At 42.9% G+C, this 17,245-nt stretch overlaps 1 protein-coding gene across 1 annotated transcript in view; it reads left to right on the forward strand.

The window, feature by feature from the left end:
* abhd18 (abhydrolase domain containing 18) overlaps positions 1 to 17,245 on the forward strand; it is a 73,234-nt gene that overhangs the window by 23,448 nt on the left and 32,541 nt on the right. The window contains exons 5-10 of the mRNA XM_079530999.1: positions 6,072 to 6,147; positions 7,083 to 7,169; positions 8,220 to 8,245; positions 9,972 to 10,110; positions 10,328 to 10,417; positions 12,470 to 12,571. Of these exons, the coding sequence (XP_079387125.1) occupies positions 6,072 to 6,147; positions 7,083 to 7,169; positions 8,220 to 8,245; positions 9,972 to 10,110; positions 10,328 to 10,417; positions 12,470 to 12,571 (520 nt within the window). The remainder of the gene's footprint in view (positions 1 to 6,071; positions 6,148 to 7,082; positions 7,170 to 8,219; positions 8,246 to 9,971; positions 10,111 to 10,327; positions 10,418 to 12,469; positions 12,572 to 17,245) is intronic.

Consider the following 17,245-nt stretch of genomic DNA (forward strand, 5'->3'; position numbering starts at 1 on the left):
GTAAAGGCCGTCGGGATCAGGAGTCGAACCCGCGGCACACTGCCAGACTGGATTACCAGCCAAGGTGCCTGGACCACTGAGCCACGGCCCAGGACACAATGTACAGTGTTTCTGTTTGTTTCCATGTGACTCAGGTTCCAGTTCATAGTGTCTAAGACTGTTTCCATCAGGTTCCAGTTCATAGTGTCTAAGACTGTCTGTTTCCATCAGGTTCCAGTTCATAGTGTCTAAGACTGTCTGTTTCCATCAGGTTCCAGTTCATAGTGTCTAAGACTGTCTGTTTCCATCAGGTTCCAGTTCATAGTGCCTAAGACTGTCTGTTTCCATCAGGTTCCAGTTCATAGTGTCTAAGACTGTCTGTTTCCATCAGGTTCCAGTTCATAGTGCCTATTCTGTCCTTATGACGTGACAGATAGTTAACAACAACAGCTCCAATAAAGACCGAGACGAGTTTCTTCATTGGTAGAATGTTTAGTTGTAAAACTGCAATCAAAAGAAAGAATTGTATTACAGTCATTGTACATAATCTTCTCACATTAACACAAACTCAACATCAAAGGCAGTCAAATTGGTTCCAATTGAGGTCAAACACCACTGCACTAATTAGTAGGATCCACAACAGGTGTATCTCCAACAGACAAAGTCTAATTAGGCACAAGCCAGCATGGCCAAACAATTGACATAAACTTAAATTGTACTTTCTTACAATTGGCAACAAACAGGCAAGTTACATTTAGTAAAGAATCAACAAACACAAATCACAAGCGGATTCACAAACCCTACTGTTACCCATGTTTTGATTGTAATCTGTAATGTCTTGAAACAAACTTATATGTCATACATTGCTTCTTGTCACATGTCATACATCTTGCTGCACAGTACAATCATTTTAAGAAACCTAAACAACAGAAACTTACAGACTCATGACTCTCAAGGTCCTGTGTGAGGAGAGAATAATTCTGCTGCTGCTAGCTCTGAAGCTCAAACCAGAATGACAAAACAAGGAAGTGTTACAAGTAAAGGCTCCTCCTAGAGGAACTAAGTGTCCATAAAGCAGTATAAGGTCGCCCCCTAGTGGGCTAGGTGGCCATGGGGCAGAACAGTGCCTAAGACTGTCTGTTTCCATCAGGTTCCAGTTCATAGTGCCTAAGACTGTCTGTTTCCATCAGGTTCCAGTTCATAGTGCCTAAGACTGTCTGTTTCCATCAGGTTCCAGTTCATAGTGTTTAAGACTGTCTGTTTCCATCAGGTTCCAGTTCATAGTGCCTAAGACTGTTTCCATCAGGTTCCAGTTCATAGTGCCTAAGACTGTCTGTTTCCACCAGGTTCCAGTTCATAGTGTCTAAGCCTGTCTGTTTCCATCAGGTTCCAGTTCATAGTGCCTAAGACTGTCTGTTTCCATCAGGTTCCAGTTCATAGTGTTTAAGACTGTCTGTTTCCATCAGGTTCCAGTTCATAGTGCCTAAGACTGTTTCCATCAGGTTCCAGTTCATAGTGCCTAAGACTGTCTGTTTCCACCAGGTTCCAGTTCATAGTGTCTAAGCCTGTCTGTTTCCATCAGGTTCCAGTTCATAGTGTCTAAGACTGTCTGTTTCCATCAGGTTCCAGTTCATAGTGTCTAAGACTGTTTCCATCAGGTTCCAGTTCATAGTGTCTAAGACTGTCTGTTTCCACCAGGTTCCAGTTCATAGTGCCTAAGACTGTTTCCATCAGGTTCCAGTTCATAGTGCCTAAGACTGTTTCCATCAGGTTCCAGTTCATAGTGCCTAAGACTGTCTGTTTCCACCAGGTTCCAGTTCATAGTGCCTAAGACTGTCTGTTTCCACCAGGTTCCAGTTCATAGTGCCTAAGACTGTCTGTTTCCAACAGGTTCCAGTTCATAGTGCCTAAGACTGTCTGTTTCCATCAGGTTCCAGTTCATAGTGCCTAAGACTGTCTGTTTCCACCAGGTTCCAGTTCATAGTGCCTAAGACTGTTTCCATCAGGTTCCAGTTCATAGTGTCTAAGACTGTTTCCATGTGACTCAGGTTCCAGTTCATAGTGCCTAAGACTGTTTCCATGTGACTCAGGTTCCAGTTCATAGTGCCTAAGACTGTTTCCATCAGGTTCCAGTTCATAGTGCCTAAGACTGTTTCCATCAGGTTCCAGTTCATAGTGTCTAAGACTGTCTGTTTCCATCAGGTTCCAGTTCATAGTGTCTAAGACTGTCTGTTTCCATCAGGTTCCAGTTCATAGTGTCTAAGACTGTTTCCATCAGGTTCCAGTTCATAGTGCCTAAGACTGTCTGTTTCCACCAGGTTCCAGTTCATAGTGTCTAAGACTGTCTGTTTCCATCAGGTTCCAGTTCATAGTGCCTAAGACTGTCTGTTTCCATCAGGTTCCAGTTCATAGTGTTTAAGACTGTCTGTTTCCATCAGGTTCCAGTTCATAGTGCCTAAGACTGTTTCCATCAGGTTCCAGTTCATAGTGCCTAAGACTGTCTGTTTCCACCAGGTTCCAGTTCATAGTGTCTAAGCCTGTCTGTTTCCATCAGGTTCCAGTTCATAGTGTCTAAGACTGTCTGTTTCCATCAGGTTCCAGTTCATAGTGTCTAAGACTGTTTCCATCAGGTTCCAGTTCATAGTGCCTAAGACTGTCTGTTTCCATCAGGTTCCAGTTCATAGTGTCTAAGACTGTCTGTTTCCATCAGGTTCCAGTTCATAGTGCCTAAGACTGTCTGTTTCCATCAGGTTCCAGTTCATAGTGTTTAAGACTGTCTGTTTCCATCAGGTTCCAGTTCATAGTGCCTAACACTGTTTCCATCAGGTTCCAGTTCATAGTGCCTAAGACTGTCTGTTTCCACCAGGTTCCAGTTCATAGTGTCTAAGCCTGTCTGTTTCCATCAGGTTCCAGTTCATAGTGTCTAAGACTGTCTGTTTCCATCAGGTTCCAGTTCATAGTGTCTAAGACTGTCTGTTTCCATCAGGTTCCAGTTCATAGTGTCTAAGACTGTTTCCATCAGGTTCCAGTTCATAGTGTCTAAGACTCTGTTTCCACCAGGTTCCAGTTCATAGTGCCTAAGACTGTTTCCATCAGGTTCCAGTTCATAGTGCCTAAGACTGTTTCCATCAGGTTCCAGTTCATAGTGCCTAAGACTGTCTGTTTCCACCAGGTTCCAGTTCATAGTGCCTAAGACTGTCTGTTTCCACCAGGTTCCAGTTCATAGTGCCTAAGACTGTCTGTTTCCAACAGGTTCCAGTTCATAGTGCCTAAGACTGTCTGTTTCCATCAGGTTCCAGTTCATAGTGCCTAAGACTGTCTGTTTCCACCAGGTTCCAGTTCATAGTGCCTAAGACTGTTTCCATCAGGTTCCAGTTCATAGTGTCTAAGACTGTTTCCATGTGACTCAGGTTCCAGTTCATAGTGCCTAAGACTGTTTCCATGTGACTCAGGTTCCAGTTCATAGTGCCTAAGACTGTTTCCATCAGGTTCCAGTTCATAGTGCCTAAGACTGTTTCCATCAGGTTCCAGTTCATAGTGTCTAAGACTGTCTGTTTCCATCAGGTTCCAGTTCATAGTGTCTAAGACTGTCTGTTTCCATCAGGTTCCAGTTCATAGTGTCTAAGACTGTTTCCATCAGGTTCCAGTTCATAGTGTCTAAGACTGTCTGTTTCCATCAGGTTCCAGTTCATAGTGTCTAAGACTGTTTCCATCAGGTTCCAGTTCATAGTGCCTAAGACTGTCTGTTCCCATCAGGTTCCAGTTCATAGTGTCTAAGACTGTCTGTTTCCATCAGGTTCCAGTTCATAGTGCCTAAGACTGTCTGTTTCCATCAGGTTCCAGTTCATAGTGCCTAAGACTGTCTGTTTCCATCAGGTTCCAGTTCATAGTGCCTAAGACTGTCTGTTTCCACCAGGTTCCAGTTCATAGTGTCTAAGACTGTCTGTTTCCATCAGGTTCCAGTTCATAGTGCCTAAGACTGTCTGTTTCCATCAGGTTCCAGTTCATAGTGTTTAAGACTGTCTGTTTCCATCAGGTTCCAGTTCATAGTGCCTAAGACTGTTTCCATCAGGTTCCAGTTCATAGTGCCTAAGACTGTCTGTTTCCACCAGGTTCCAGTTCATAGTGTCTAAGCCTGTCTGTTTCCATCAGGTTCCAGTTCATAGTGTCTAAGACTGTCTGTTTCCATCAGGTTCCAGTTCATAGTGTCTAAGACTGTCTGTTTCCATCAGGTTCCAGTTCATAGTGTCTAAGACTGTTTCCATCAGGTTCCAGTTCATAGTGTCTAAGACTGTCTGTTTCCACCAGGTTCCAGTTCATAGTGCCTAAGACTGTTTCCATCAGGTTCCAGTTCATAGTGCCTAAGACTGTTTCCATCAGGTTCCAGTTCATAGTGCCTAAGACTGTCTGTTTCCACCAGGTTCCAGTTCATAGTGCCTAAGACTGTCTGTTTCCACCAGGTTCCAGTTCATAGTGCCTAAGACTGTCTGTTTCCAACAGGTTCCAGTTCATAGTGCCTAAGACTGTCTGTTTCCATCAGGTTCCAGTTCATAGTGCCTAAGACTGTCTGTTTCCACCAGGTTCCAGTTCATAGTGCCTAAGACTGTTTCCATCAGGTTCCAGTTCATAGTGTCTAAGACTGTTTCCATGTGACTCAGGTTCCAGTTCATAGTGCCTAAGACTGTTTCCATGTGACTCAGGTTCCAGTTCATAGTGCCTAAGACTGTTTCCATCAGGTTCCAGTTCATAGTGCCTAAGACTGTTTCCATCAGGTTCCAGTTCATAGTGTCTAAGACTGTCTGTTTCCATCAGGTTCCAGTTCATAGTGTCTAAGACTGTCTGTTTCCATCAGGTTCCAGTTCATAGTGTCTAAGACTGTTTCCATCAGGTTCCAGTTCATAGTGCCTAAGACTGTCTGTTTCCACCAGGTTCCAGTTCATAGTGTCTAAGACTGTCTGTTTCCATCAGGTTCCAGTTCATAGTGTCTAAGACTGTCTGTTTCCATCAGGTTCCAGTTCATAGTGTCTAAGACTGTTTCCATCAGGTTCCAGTTCATAGTGTCTAAGACTGTCTGTTTCCATCAGGTTCCAGTTCATAGTGTCTAAGACTGTTTCCATCAGGTTCCAGTTCATAGTGCCTAAGACTGTCTGTTCCCATCAGGTTCCAGTTCATAGTGTCTAAGACTGTCTGTTTCCATCAGGTTCCAGTTCATAGTGCCTAAGACTGTCTGTTTCCATCAGGTTCCAGTTCATAGTGCCTAAGACTGTCTGTTTCCATCAGGTTCCAGTTCATAGTGCCTAAGACTGTCTGTTTCCACCAGGTTCCAGTTCATAGTGTCTAAGACTGTCTGTTTCCATCAGGTTCCAGTTCATAGTGTCTAAGACTGTCTGTTTCCATCAGGTTCCTGTTCATAGTGTCTAAGACTGTTTCCATCAGGTTCCAGTTCATAGTGTCTAAGACTGTCTGTTTCCATCAGGTTCCTGTTCATAGTGTCTAAGACTGTTTCCATCAGGTTCCAGTTCATAGTGTCTAAGACTGTCTGTTTCCATCAGGTTCCAGTTCATAGTGTCTAAGACTGTCTGTTTCCATCAGGTTCCAGTTCATAGTGTCTAAGACTGTCTGTTTCCATCAGGTTCCAGTTCATAGTGCCTAAGACTTTCTGTTTCCATCAGGTTCCAGTGCATAGTGTCTAAGACTGTTTCCATCAGGTTCCAGTTCATAGTGCCTAAGACTGTCTGTTTCCATCAGGTTCCATTTCATAGTGCCTAAGACTGTCTTTCCAGTTCATAGTGTCTAAGACTGTTTCCATCAGGTTCCAGTTCATAGTGTCTAAGACTGTCTGTTTCCATCAGGTTCCAGTTCATAGTGCCTAAGACTGTCTGTTTCCATCAGGTTCCAGTTCATAGTGCCTAAGACTGTCTGTTTCCATCAGGTTCCAGTTCATAGTGCCTAAGACTGTCTGTTTCCATCAGGTTCCAGTTCATAGTGTCTAAGACTGTCTGTTTCCACCAGGTTCCAGTTCATAGTGCCTAAGACTGTCTGTTTCCACCAGGTTCCAGTTCATAGTGCCTAAGACTGTCTGTTTCCATCAGGTTCCAGTTCATAGTGCCTAAGACGTGGAGGAAGAACAGACCAGTATGCATCCACCTGGCCGGGACTGGAGACCACGTGAGAATAAACTCTATTTAATTAACCTGAGGTCAACATTTGGAAAATGTTTCTGTATCAGTGGTGCTCAATATTTCACGCCAAGGACCCCAAAAATCATAACTGTATAACTGTATATTTACAGTAATTATAACTGTATATTTACAGTATTTATAACTGTATAACTGTATATTTACAGTATGTATAACTGTATATTTACATTATTTATAACTGTATAACTGTATATTTACAGTATTTATAACTATAACTGTATATTTACAGTATTTATAACTGTATAACTTTATATTTACAGTATGTATAACTGTATAACTGTATATTTACAGTATTTATAACTGTATATTTACAGTATTTATAACTGTATAACTGCACGTTTACAGTATTTATAACTGTATAACTGTATATTTACAGTATTTATAACTATAACTGTATATTTACAGTATTTATAACTGTATAACTTTATATTTACAGTATGTATAACTGTATATTTACAGTATTTATAACTGTATATTTACAGTATTTATAACTGTATAACTGTATATTTACAGTATGTATAACTGTATATTTACAGTATGTATAACTGTATATTTACAGTATGCATAACTGTATATTTACAGTATGCATAACTGTATATTTACAGTATGCATAACTGTATATTTACAGTATGTATAACTGTATATTTACAGTATTTATAACTTTATATTTACAGTATGTATAACTGTATATTTACAGTATTTATAACTTTATATTTACAGTATGTATAACTGTATATTTACAGTATGTATAACTGTATATTTACAGTATGCATAACTGTATATTTACAGTATTTATAACTTTTATTTACAGTACTTATAACTGTATATTTACAGTATGCATAACTGTATATTTACAGTATGTATAACTTTATATTTACAGTATGTATAACTGTATATTTACAGTATTTCTGGCGCAGACGGACTCTGATGGCCAGACCGATGATCAAAGAGTCTGCCATGGCTTCACTGCTGCTGGAGAACCCTTACTATATCCTTTATACTGTACTTAATACTGTATTTATACACTAAACAATGAACATTAAAGTTCAACTACCTAGAGTCTAGGGCCCGATTCACTGAGCTGTTTACACCCATAGTTTGATTCACTGAGCTGTTTACACCCATAGTTTGATTCAAAGAGCTGTTTACACCCATAGTTTGATTCACTGAGCTGTTTACACCCATAGTTTGATTCAAAGAGCTGTTTACACCCATAGTTTGATTCACTGAGCTGTTTACACCCATAGTTTGATTCACTGAGCTGTTTACACCCATAGTTGATTCACTGAGCTGTTTACACCCATAGTTGATTCACTGAGCTGTTTACACCCATAGTTTGATTCACTGAGCTGTTTACACCCATAGTTGATTCACTGAGCTGTTTACACCCATAGTTGATTCACTGAGCTGTTTACACCCATAGTTGATTCACTGAGCTGTTTACACCCATAGTTTGATTCAAAGAGCTGTTTACACCCATAGTTTGATTCACTGAGCTGTTTACACCCATAGTTTGATTCACTGAGCTGTTTACACCCATAGTTGATTCACTGAGCTGTTTACACCCATAGTTTGATTCAAAGAGCTGTTTACACCCATAGTTTGATTCACTGAGCTGTTTACACCCATAGTTTGATTCACTGAGCTGTTTACACCCATAGTTTGATTCACTGAGCTGTTTACACCCATAGTTTGATTCACTGAGCTGTTTACACCCATAGTTTGGGTTACTGAGCTGTTTACACCCATAGTTTGATTCAAAGAGCTGTTTACACCCATAGTTTGATTCAAAGAGCTGTTTACACCCATAGTTTGGGTTACTGAATCAGACGACTAACGTGGGAAGTTTGGAAAATCCCTTCACACCCAAAATATGGGCGTAAGCAGCATAGTGAATCGGGCCCTAGGTGTTAAGCAGCATAGTGAATCGGGCCCTAGGTGCAAGCAGCATAGTGAATCGGGCCCTAGGTGTGTGTCAGAGTTCTATCCATTGAGACTATAATATGATTGGGTCCCGTTCCTTGACTCGACTCTCCACATGGCTATCGGAAACCCAGAGACCAAATGTAAGTATATTTAAACCTTTCTATCTGCTGAAATTTTAATATTAGCCTTAAGGGTGTTAATATTTTAAACCCCCTATTCATAGTCCAGTTTTCAGTGAAAAGGTGATCACCGAAAACTACAACATGACGTCACTGAGCCGCGGTGGTAAGAGACTCACCGCTCACCCAAACACATCTCTCTGTTTTTACTAAAACTACAACATGACGTCACTGAGCCGCGGTGGTAAGAGACTCACCTCTCACCCAAACACACCTCTCTGTTTTTACTATAACTCCAACATGACGTCACTGACCCGCGGTGGTAAGAGACTCACCGCTCACCCAAACACACCTCTCTGTTTTTACTAAAACTACAACATGACGTCACTGAGCCGCGGTGGTAAGAGACTCACCTCTCACCCAAACACACCTCTCTGTTTTTAATAAAACTACAACATGACGTCACTGAGCCGCGGTGGTAAGAGACTCACCTCTCACCCAAACACACCTCTCTGTTTTTACTAAAACTACAACATGACGTCACTGAGCCGCGGTGGTAAGAGACTCACCTCTCACCCAAACACACCTCTCTGTTTTTACTAAAACTACAACATGACGTCACTGAGCCGCGGTGGTAAGAGACTCACCGCTCACCCAAACACACCTCTCTGTTTTTACTAAAACTACAACATGACGTCACTGAGCCGCGGTGGTAAGAGACTCACCTCTCACCCAAACACACCTCTCTGTTTTTACTAAAACTACAACATGACGTCACTGAGCCGCGGTGGTAAGAGACTCACCTCTCACCCAAACACACCTCTCTGTTTTTACTATAACTCCAACATGACGTCACTGAGCCGCGGTGGTAAGAGACTCACCTCTCACCCAAACAGACCTCTCTGTTTTTACTAAAACTACAACATGACGTCACTGAGCCGCGGTGGTAAGAGACTCACCTCTCACCCAAACACACCTCTCTGTTTTTACTAAAACTACAACATGACGTCACTGAGCCGCGGTGGTAAGAGACTCACCTCTCACCCAAACACACCTCTCTGTTTTTGAGTGGTGCAACCACTCCAAGGAACAGCAATGTCCGTGTCAACCGTGTGTTCAACCGTGTGTTCATGTTTTTACTAAAACTACAACATGACGTCACTGAGGTTTTTTTACGACTGTGTCGTCTTATCACCTAAAACTGGACTATGAAAAGGCCTTTACTGTGTATCTGCTGTGATGAAATGAGAAGGATGAGACGCGTTTTTAACTCGGATACGTTTTACTAGAACAGAGTTTGGCTGTCATGTTGGGTATTGTAGTTCTGCAGTTAACTGTAGGCTGTCGTGTTGAACTGGGGGATTGTGGGTATTGTAGGCTGTCGTGTTGAACTGGGGGATTGTGGGTACTGTAGACTGTCATGTTGAACTGGGGGATGGTGGGTATTGTAGGCTGTCGTGTTGACCTGGGGGATTGTGGGTACTGTAGACTGTCATGTTGAACTGGGGGATTGTGGGTATTGTAGGCTTTCATGTTGAACTGGGGGATTGTGGGTACTGTAGACTATCATGTTGAACTGGGGGATTGTGGGTATTGTAGGCCGTCGTGTTGACCTGGGGGATTGTGGGTATTGTAGGCTTTCATGTTGAACTGGGGGATTGTGGGTACTGTAGACTGTCGTGTTGACCTGGGGGATTGTGGGTATTGTAGGCTGTCATGTTGAACTGGGGGATTGTGGGTATTGTAGGCGCTCCAGCTTGAAGAACGTGTCGGACCTCTTCGTGATGGGCGGGGCTTTGATCCTGGAGTCTGCGGCGCTTCTCCATTGGCTGGAGAGAGAGGGCTACTGGCCAATAGGAATGACCGGCATCTCCATGGGAGGATACGTAAGGACGCGTTGCAGTAAACCATAATAAATTAATAAAATCTGTCTATAGTAGTATAGTAATACTGTGTGTGTGTGTGTGTGTGTGTGTGTGTGTGTGTGTGTGTGTGTGTGTGTGTGTGTGTGTGTGTGTGTGTGTGTGTGTGTGTGTGTGTGTGTGTGTGCGTGCGTGCGTGCGTGCGTGCGTGCGTGTGCGTGTGCGCGTGCGTGTGTGTTAGATGGCCTCTCTAGCAGTGACCAACTGGCCGAAGCCCATCCCTCTGATCCCCTGTCTGTCCTGGTCCACGGCCTCCAGTGTGTTCACCACGGTAAGACATGAACCAATCAGCTCTCACCACGGTAAGACATGAACCAATCAGCTCTCACCACGGTAAGACATGAACCAATCAGCTCTCACCACGGTAAGACATGAACCAATCAGCTCTCACCACGGTAAGACATGAACCAATCAGCTCTCACCACGGTAAGACATGAACCAATCAGTGTTCACCACGGTAAGACATGAACCAATCAGCTCTCACCACCGCCTATTTTCAGCAAGTGTAACATCAGCCATTACGACGGCATCCAGGCCCGCCAAAATACATTTTAGTCGACTAAATCAACTGTAGATTTAGTCGACTAAAATCTTATGATGTTTAGTCGACCAACACTAAAACATTCCAGGTGACTAAAATGTGACTGAAAACTAAATAAACTATTCTAGAGACTGTGACTGAAACTAAATAAACTATTCTAGAGACTGTGTGACTGAAACTAAAATAAACTATTCTAGAGACTGTGTGACTGAAACTAAAATAAACTATTCTAGAGACTGTGACTGAAACTAAATAAACTATTATAGAGACTGACTGAAACTAAATGAAAACTATTCTAGAGACTCTGTGACTGAAACTAAATAAACTATTCTAGAGACTCTGTGACTGAAACTAAATAAACTATTCTAGAGACTGTGTGACTGAAACTAAATAAACTATTCTAGAGACTCTGTGACTGAAACTAAATAAACTATTCTAGAGACTGTGTGACTGAAACTAAAATAAACTATTCTAGAGACTGTGACTGAAACTAAATAAACTATTATAGAGACTGACTGAAACTAAATGAAAACTATTCTAGAGACCCTGTGACTGAAACTAAATAAACTATTCTAGAGACTCTGTGACTGAAACTAAATAAACTATTCTAGAGACTGTGTGACTGAAACTAAATAAACTATTCTAGAGACTGTGTGACTGAAACTAAATAAACTATTCTAGAGACTCTGTGACTGAAACTAAATAAACTATTCTAGAGACTGTGACTGAAACTAAATAAACTATTCTAGAGACTGTGTGACTGAAACTAAATAAACTATTCTAGAGACTCTGTGACTGAAACTAAATAAACTATTCTAGAGACTCTGTGACTGAAACTAAAATAAAACTAAATTAAAACTATTCTAGAGACTCTGTGACTGAAACTAAAATACAACTAAATTAAAACTATTCTAGAGACTCTGTGACTGCAACTAAAATAAAACTAATTTAAAACTATTCTAGAGACTCTGTGACTGAAACTAAATAAACTATTCTAGAGACTCTGTGACTGAAACTAAATAAACTATTCTAGAGACTCTGTGACTGAAACTAAATAAACTATTCTAGAGACTCTGTGACTGAAACTGAATAAACTATTCTAGAGACTCTGTGACTGAAACTAAATAAACTATTCTAGAGACTGTGACTAAAACTAAATAAACTATTCTAGAGACTGTGTGACTGAAACTAAATAAACTATTCTAGAGACTATGACTAAAACTAAATAAACTATTCTAGAGACTGTGACTGAAACTAAATAAACTATTCTAGAGACTGTGTGACTGAAACTAAATAAACTATTCTAGAGACTCTGTGACTGAAACTAAAATAAAAAATGTCTGCCAAAAACAACACTGGATCTGAAGTCCTCTGCTCTTCTTAACCCAATCTATGCCAAACCCGAGAAATCTCGGGTTTCGTTGATGTCCCACTTAGGGTTACACGTGCCTTCAAACACTGTGTGTGTGTGTGTGTGTGTGTGTGTGTGTGTGTGTGTGTGTGTGTGTGTGTGTGTGTGTGTGTGTGTGTGTGTGTGTGTGTGTGTGTGTGTGTGTGTGTGTGTGTGTGTGTGTGTGTGTGTGTGTGTGTGTGTGTGTGTGTGTGTGTGTGTGTGTGTGTGTGTGTGTGTGTGTGTGTGTGTGTGTGTGTGTGTGTGTGTGTGTGTGTGTGTGTGTGCGCGTGTGTGCGTGCGCGCGCGCGCGCGCGCGCGCGCGCGCGCGCGCGTGCGTGCGTGCGTGCGTGCGTGCGTGCGTGCGTGCGTGCGTTGTGTGCGTCCTTCAGGGCGTGCTGAGTAAAGCGGTGAGTTGGAGACAGCTGGAGAAACAATACGCCGTCAATTCAGTCTACGAGGATGAAATCATCCAGCTGTTGGAGTACTGTGGGGTAGGTTTTTCATTTATAAATCTTCCATTTCCCCATATGTTGTAAAAACGGGGTGTGTACTTCGCCTGCGTTGTGTTGTGTTCAATGAATTCGCCCAAGTCTTCAGACAGCATCGGCGTCCGCCATTTATTCACATTCAGGCTGGCGATAAATGAGGAAGTGAATGACGCTGTCAGAACCAGCACAGCTTCATAACGTTTCACAGCATGTGAAATGCAAGACGTAGACTGGGGAGCTTTCTTATTTTACACACAACAATAATAAAGAACATGTACCTGGCGATAAATGAGGAAGTGAATGACACTGTCAGGACCAGCACAGCTTCATAACGTTTCACAGCTAAACACCAAAAAGAAAAGACACATTAGGTGTGCAGTGATGTTCACATCCTTGTACCATGAATTAGGTTACATTTACCCTAAATACAATATCACTTTGGTCACGCCAAACAGGAGCTCCAGTTTCTCAACCTACCATGTGATATGCAAGACGTAGACTGGGAAGAAGGAAGGGGTTTTACTTCCCAGGTCTACAGGGGGGGGGGGGGGGGGGGGGGAACACAGGTACTGCAAGTGGAACTACATTTTCTCTGTTACACACACACAGATCCGACACACCAAAGGTCCAAAGCGCGGGGACATGTGATGCGATGCGTAAATGTGATGGTCCGACATGCGCTGCTCCCGTGCCTGCGGTTATGGTTAGGTTAGAGATTGAGGTTTCGGATCAATAGTATGTCGGAACTAAAGCCTGTACCCGTAAAAATAAACTTTACATTTTTCTACATTTAATGTGTGTACTCCTCTCATTCAGTAGTGGAAACAGACACTTGGAAAAGCGTATATTTATTTATTGATTGAATACTTTATTCACAGGCTTTGGGTCGAGCCCCTATAGCAGGGGTCCCTACATGGGTTAACAGGCTTTGGGTCGAGCCCCTATAGCAGGGGTCCCTACATGGGTTAACAGGCTTTGGGTCGAGCCCCTATAGGAGGGGTCCCTACATGGGTTAACAGGCTTTGGGTCGAGCCCCTATAGGAGGGGTCCCTACATGGGTTAACAGGCTTTGGGTCGAGCCCCTATAGCAGGGGTCCCTACATGGGTTAACAGGCTTTGGGTCGAGCCCCTATAGGAGGGGTCCCTACATGGGTTAACAGGCTTTGGGTCGAGCCCCTATAGGAGGGGTCCCTACATGGGTTAACAGGCTTTGGGTCGAGCCCCTATAGCAGGGGTCCCTACATGGGTTAACAGGCTTTGGGTCGAGCCCCTATAGGAGGGGTCCCTACATGGGTTAACAGGCTTTGGGTCGAGCCCCTATAGGAGGGGTCCCTACATGGGTTAACAGGCTTTGGGTCGAGCCCCTATAGCAGGGGTCCCTACATGGGTTAACAGGCTTTGGGTCAAGCCCCTATAGGAGGGGTCCCTACATGGGTTAACAGGCTTTGGGTCGAGCCCCTATAGCAGGGGTCCCTACATGGGTTAACAGGCTTTGGGTCGAGCCCCTATAGCAGGGGTCCCTACATGGGTTAACAGGCTTTGGGTCGAGCCCCTATAGGAGGTGTCCCTACATGGGTTAACAGGCTTTGGGCCAAGCCCCTATAGCAGGGGTCCCTACATGGGTTAACAGGCTTTGGGTCGAGCCCCTATAGCAGGGGTCCCTACATGTGTTAACAGGCTTTGGGTCAAGCCCCTATAGGAGGGGTCCCTACATGGGTTAACAGGCTTTGGGTCGAGCCCCTATAGCAGGGGTCCCTACATGGGTTAACAGGCTTTGGGTCGAGCCCCTATAGGAGGGGTCCCTACATGGGTTAACAGGCTTTGGGTCGAGCCCCTATAGGAGGGGTCCCTACATGGGTTAACAGGCTTTGGGTCGAGCCCCTATAGCAGGGGTCCCTACATGGGTTAACAGGCTTTGGGTCGAGCCCCTATAGGAGGGGTCCCTACATGGGTTAACAGGCTTTGGGTCGAGCCCCTATAGGAGGGGTCCCTACATGGGTTAACAGGCTTTGGGTCGAGCCCCTATAGCAGGGGTCCCTACATGGGTTAACAGGCTTTGGGTCGAGCCCCTATAGGAGGGGTCCCTACATGGGTTAACAGGCTTTGGGTCGAGCCCCTATAGGAGGGGTCCCTACATGGGTTAACAGGCTTTGGGTCGAGCCCCTATAGCAGGGGTCCCTACATGGGTTAACAGGCTTTGGGTCAAGCCCCTATAGGAGGGGTCCCTACATGGGTTAACAGGCTTTGGGTCGAGCCCCTATAGCAGGGGTCCCTACATGGGTTAACAGGCTTTGGGTCGAGCCCCTATAGCAGGGGTCCCTACATGGGTTAACAGGCTTTGGGTCGAGCCCCTATAGGAGGTGTCCCTACATGGGTTAACAGGCTTTGGGCCAAGCCCCTATAGCAGGGGTCCCTACATGGGTTAACAGGCTTTGGGTCGAGCCCCTATAGCAGGGGTCCCTACATGTGTTAACAGGCTTTGGGTCAAGCCCCTATAGGAGGGGTCCCTACATGGGTTAACAGGCTTTGGGTCGAGCCCCTATAGCAGGGGTCCCTACATGGGTTAACAGGCTTTGGGTCGAGCCCCTATAGGAGGGGTCCCTACATGGGTTAACAGGCTTTGGGTCGAGCCCCTATAGCAGGGGTCCCTACATGGGTTAACAGGCTTTGGGTCGAGCCCCTATAGCAGGGGTCCCTACATGGGTTAACAGGCTTTGGGTCGAGCCCCTATAGCAGGGGTCTCTACATGGGTTAACAGGCTTTGGGTCGAGCCCCTATAGCAGGGGTCCCTACATGGGTTAACAGGCTTTGGGTCGAGCCCCTATAGCAGGGGTTCCCAAACCTTTTTGGCCCAGGTAGGTACTCCTCATCCTGGCAACACCGATAAGCATATTTGCAACCTTACATTTATAGATGCCATTGGAACTATTTGTATTAAAACTTTTCAATCAAAGTCACTGCACATTTTCCACAACATTTATTTAAGATGCTCTCTTAGAATCGATGTAGACCTATTTGACAGTAGAATAGATGTAGACCTATTTGACAGTGGAATAGATGTAGACCTATTTGACAGTGTAGAAACATCTTAGGATAGATGTAGACCTATTTGACAGTGCAGAAACATCTTAGAATAGATGTAGACCTATTTGACAGTGCAGAAACATCTTAGAATAGATGTAGACCTATTTGACAGTACATAAACATCTTAGGATAGATGTAGACCTATTTGACAGTGTAGAAACATCTTAGGATAGATGTAGACCTATTTGACAGTGCAGAAACATCTTAGAATAGATGTAGACCTATTTGACAGTGCAGAAACATCTTAGGATAGATGTAGACCTATTTGACAGTGCAGAAACATCTTAGGATAGATGTAGACCTATTTGACAGCAGAAACATCTTAGGATAGATGTAGACCTATTTGACAGCAGAAACATCTTAGGATAGATGTAGACCTATTTGACAGTGCAGCAACATCTTAGGATAGATGTAGACCTATTTGACAGTGCAGAAACATCTTAGGATAGATGTAGACCTATTTGACAGTGCAGAAACATCTTAGGATAGATGTAGACCTATTTGACAGTACAGAAACATCTTAGGATAGATGTAGACCTATTTGACAGTGCAGAAACATCTTAGGATAGATGTAGACCTATTTGACAGTGCAGAAACATCTTAGGATAGATGTAGACCTATTTGACAGTGCAGAAACATCTTAGAATAGATGTAGACCTATTTTCATTCATTTCATTTCATTTATTTATTTATTTCGAACATATTAAAACATAAAATAACAGGCAATGGAAATAAAGGAAGAACTAGATTTAAAATAATAATAAAACAAAAAATAAAACAAGGTATATCTAATATCCTTATAGTTTTGTTCGAAAAAGGGATAGGAAGAAGTTTAGTTAAAAACTTATCGGGTCCTACCCCTTCTTTGTGTATCAAAAAAAATAACATAAAATAAATAGTCAAGCATATACTGTATACAAGACAGTCAAGGGTCAAGGTTGACCCTTGAGGACATACATTTATACACTCACAAAATCATATGCGTACACACTGTACCCAGCTATTCTATCCTATATATATGTTTATTATATCTTTTTATTTGACAGTACAGAAACATCTTAGGATAGATGTAGACCTATTTGACAGTGTAGAAACATCTTAGAATAGATGTAGCCCTATTTGACAGCAGAAACATCTTAGAATAGATGTAGACCTATTTGACAGTACAGAAACATCTTAGAATAGATGTAGCCCTATTTGACAGCAGAAACATCTTAGGATAGATGTAGACCTATTTGACAGCAGAAACATCTTAGGATAGATGTAGACCATTTTGACAGTGTATAAACATCTTAGGATAGATGTAGACCTATTTGACAGTGCAGAAACATCTTAGGATAGATGTAGACCTATTTGACAGTAGAATAGATGTAGACCTATTTGACAGTGCAGAAACATAGTTGCCTTCCTTGATGCATCAATTAAGCATCAACGAGCATCAGCTGGTCACAGTCACAGACACTCTGACTGAAAGTATGACTGCATGGAGTCTGTTTCATTTCTATCCAAAGGCCCTTGAATGATGGAATATGATTAAGGATTACTGTGATTATGGTAAACTCACATACCATAATTCACTGGCAAAATAATAAT

The sequence above is a fragment of the Electrona antarctica genome, assembly GCF_951216825.1.
Source record: "Electrona antarctica genome assembly, contig: scaffold_163, whole genome shotgun sequence".
Taxonomy (NCBI): Eukaryota; Metazoa; Chordata; class Actinopteri; order Myctophiformes; family Myctophidae; genus Electrona; species Electrona antarctica.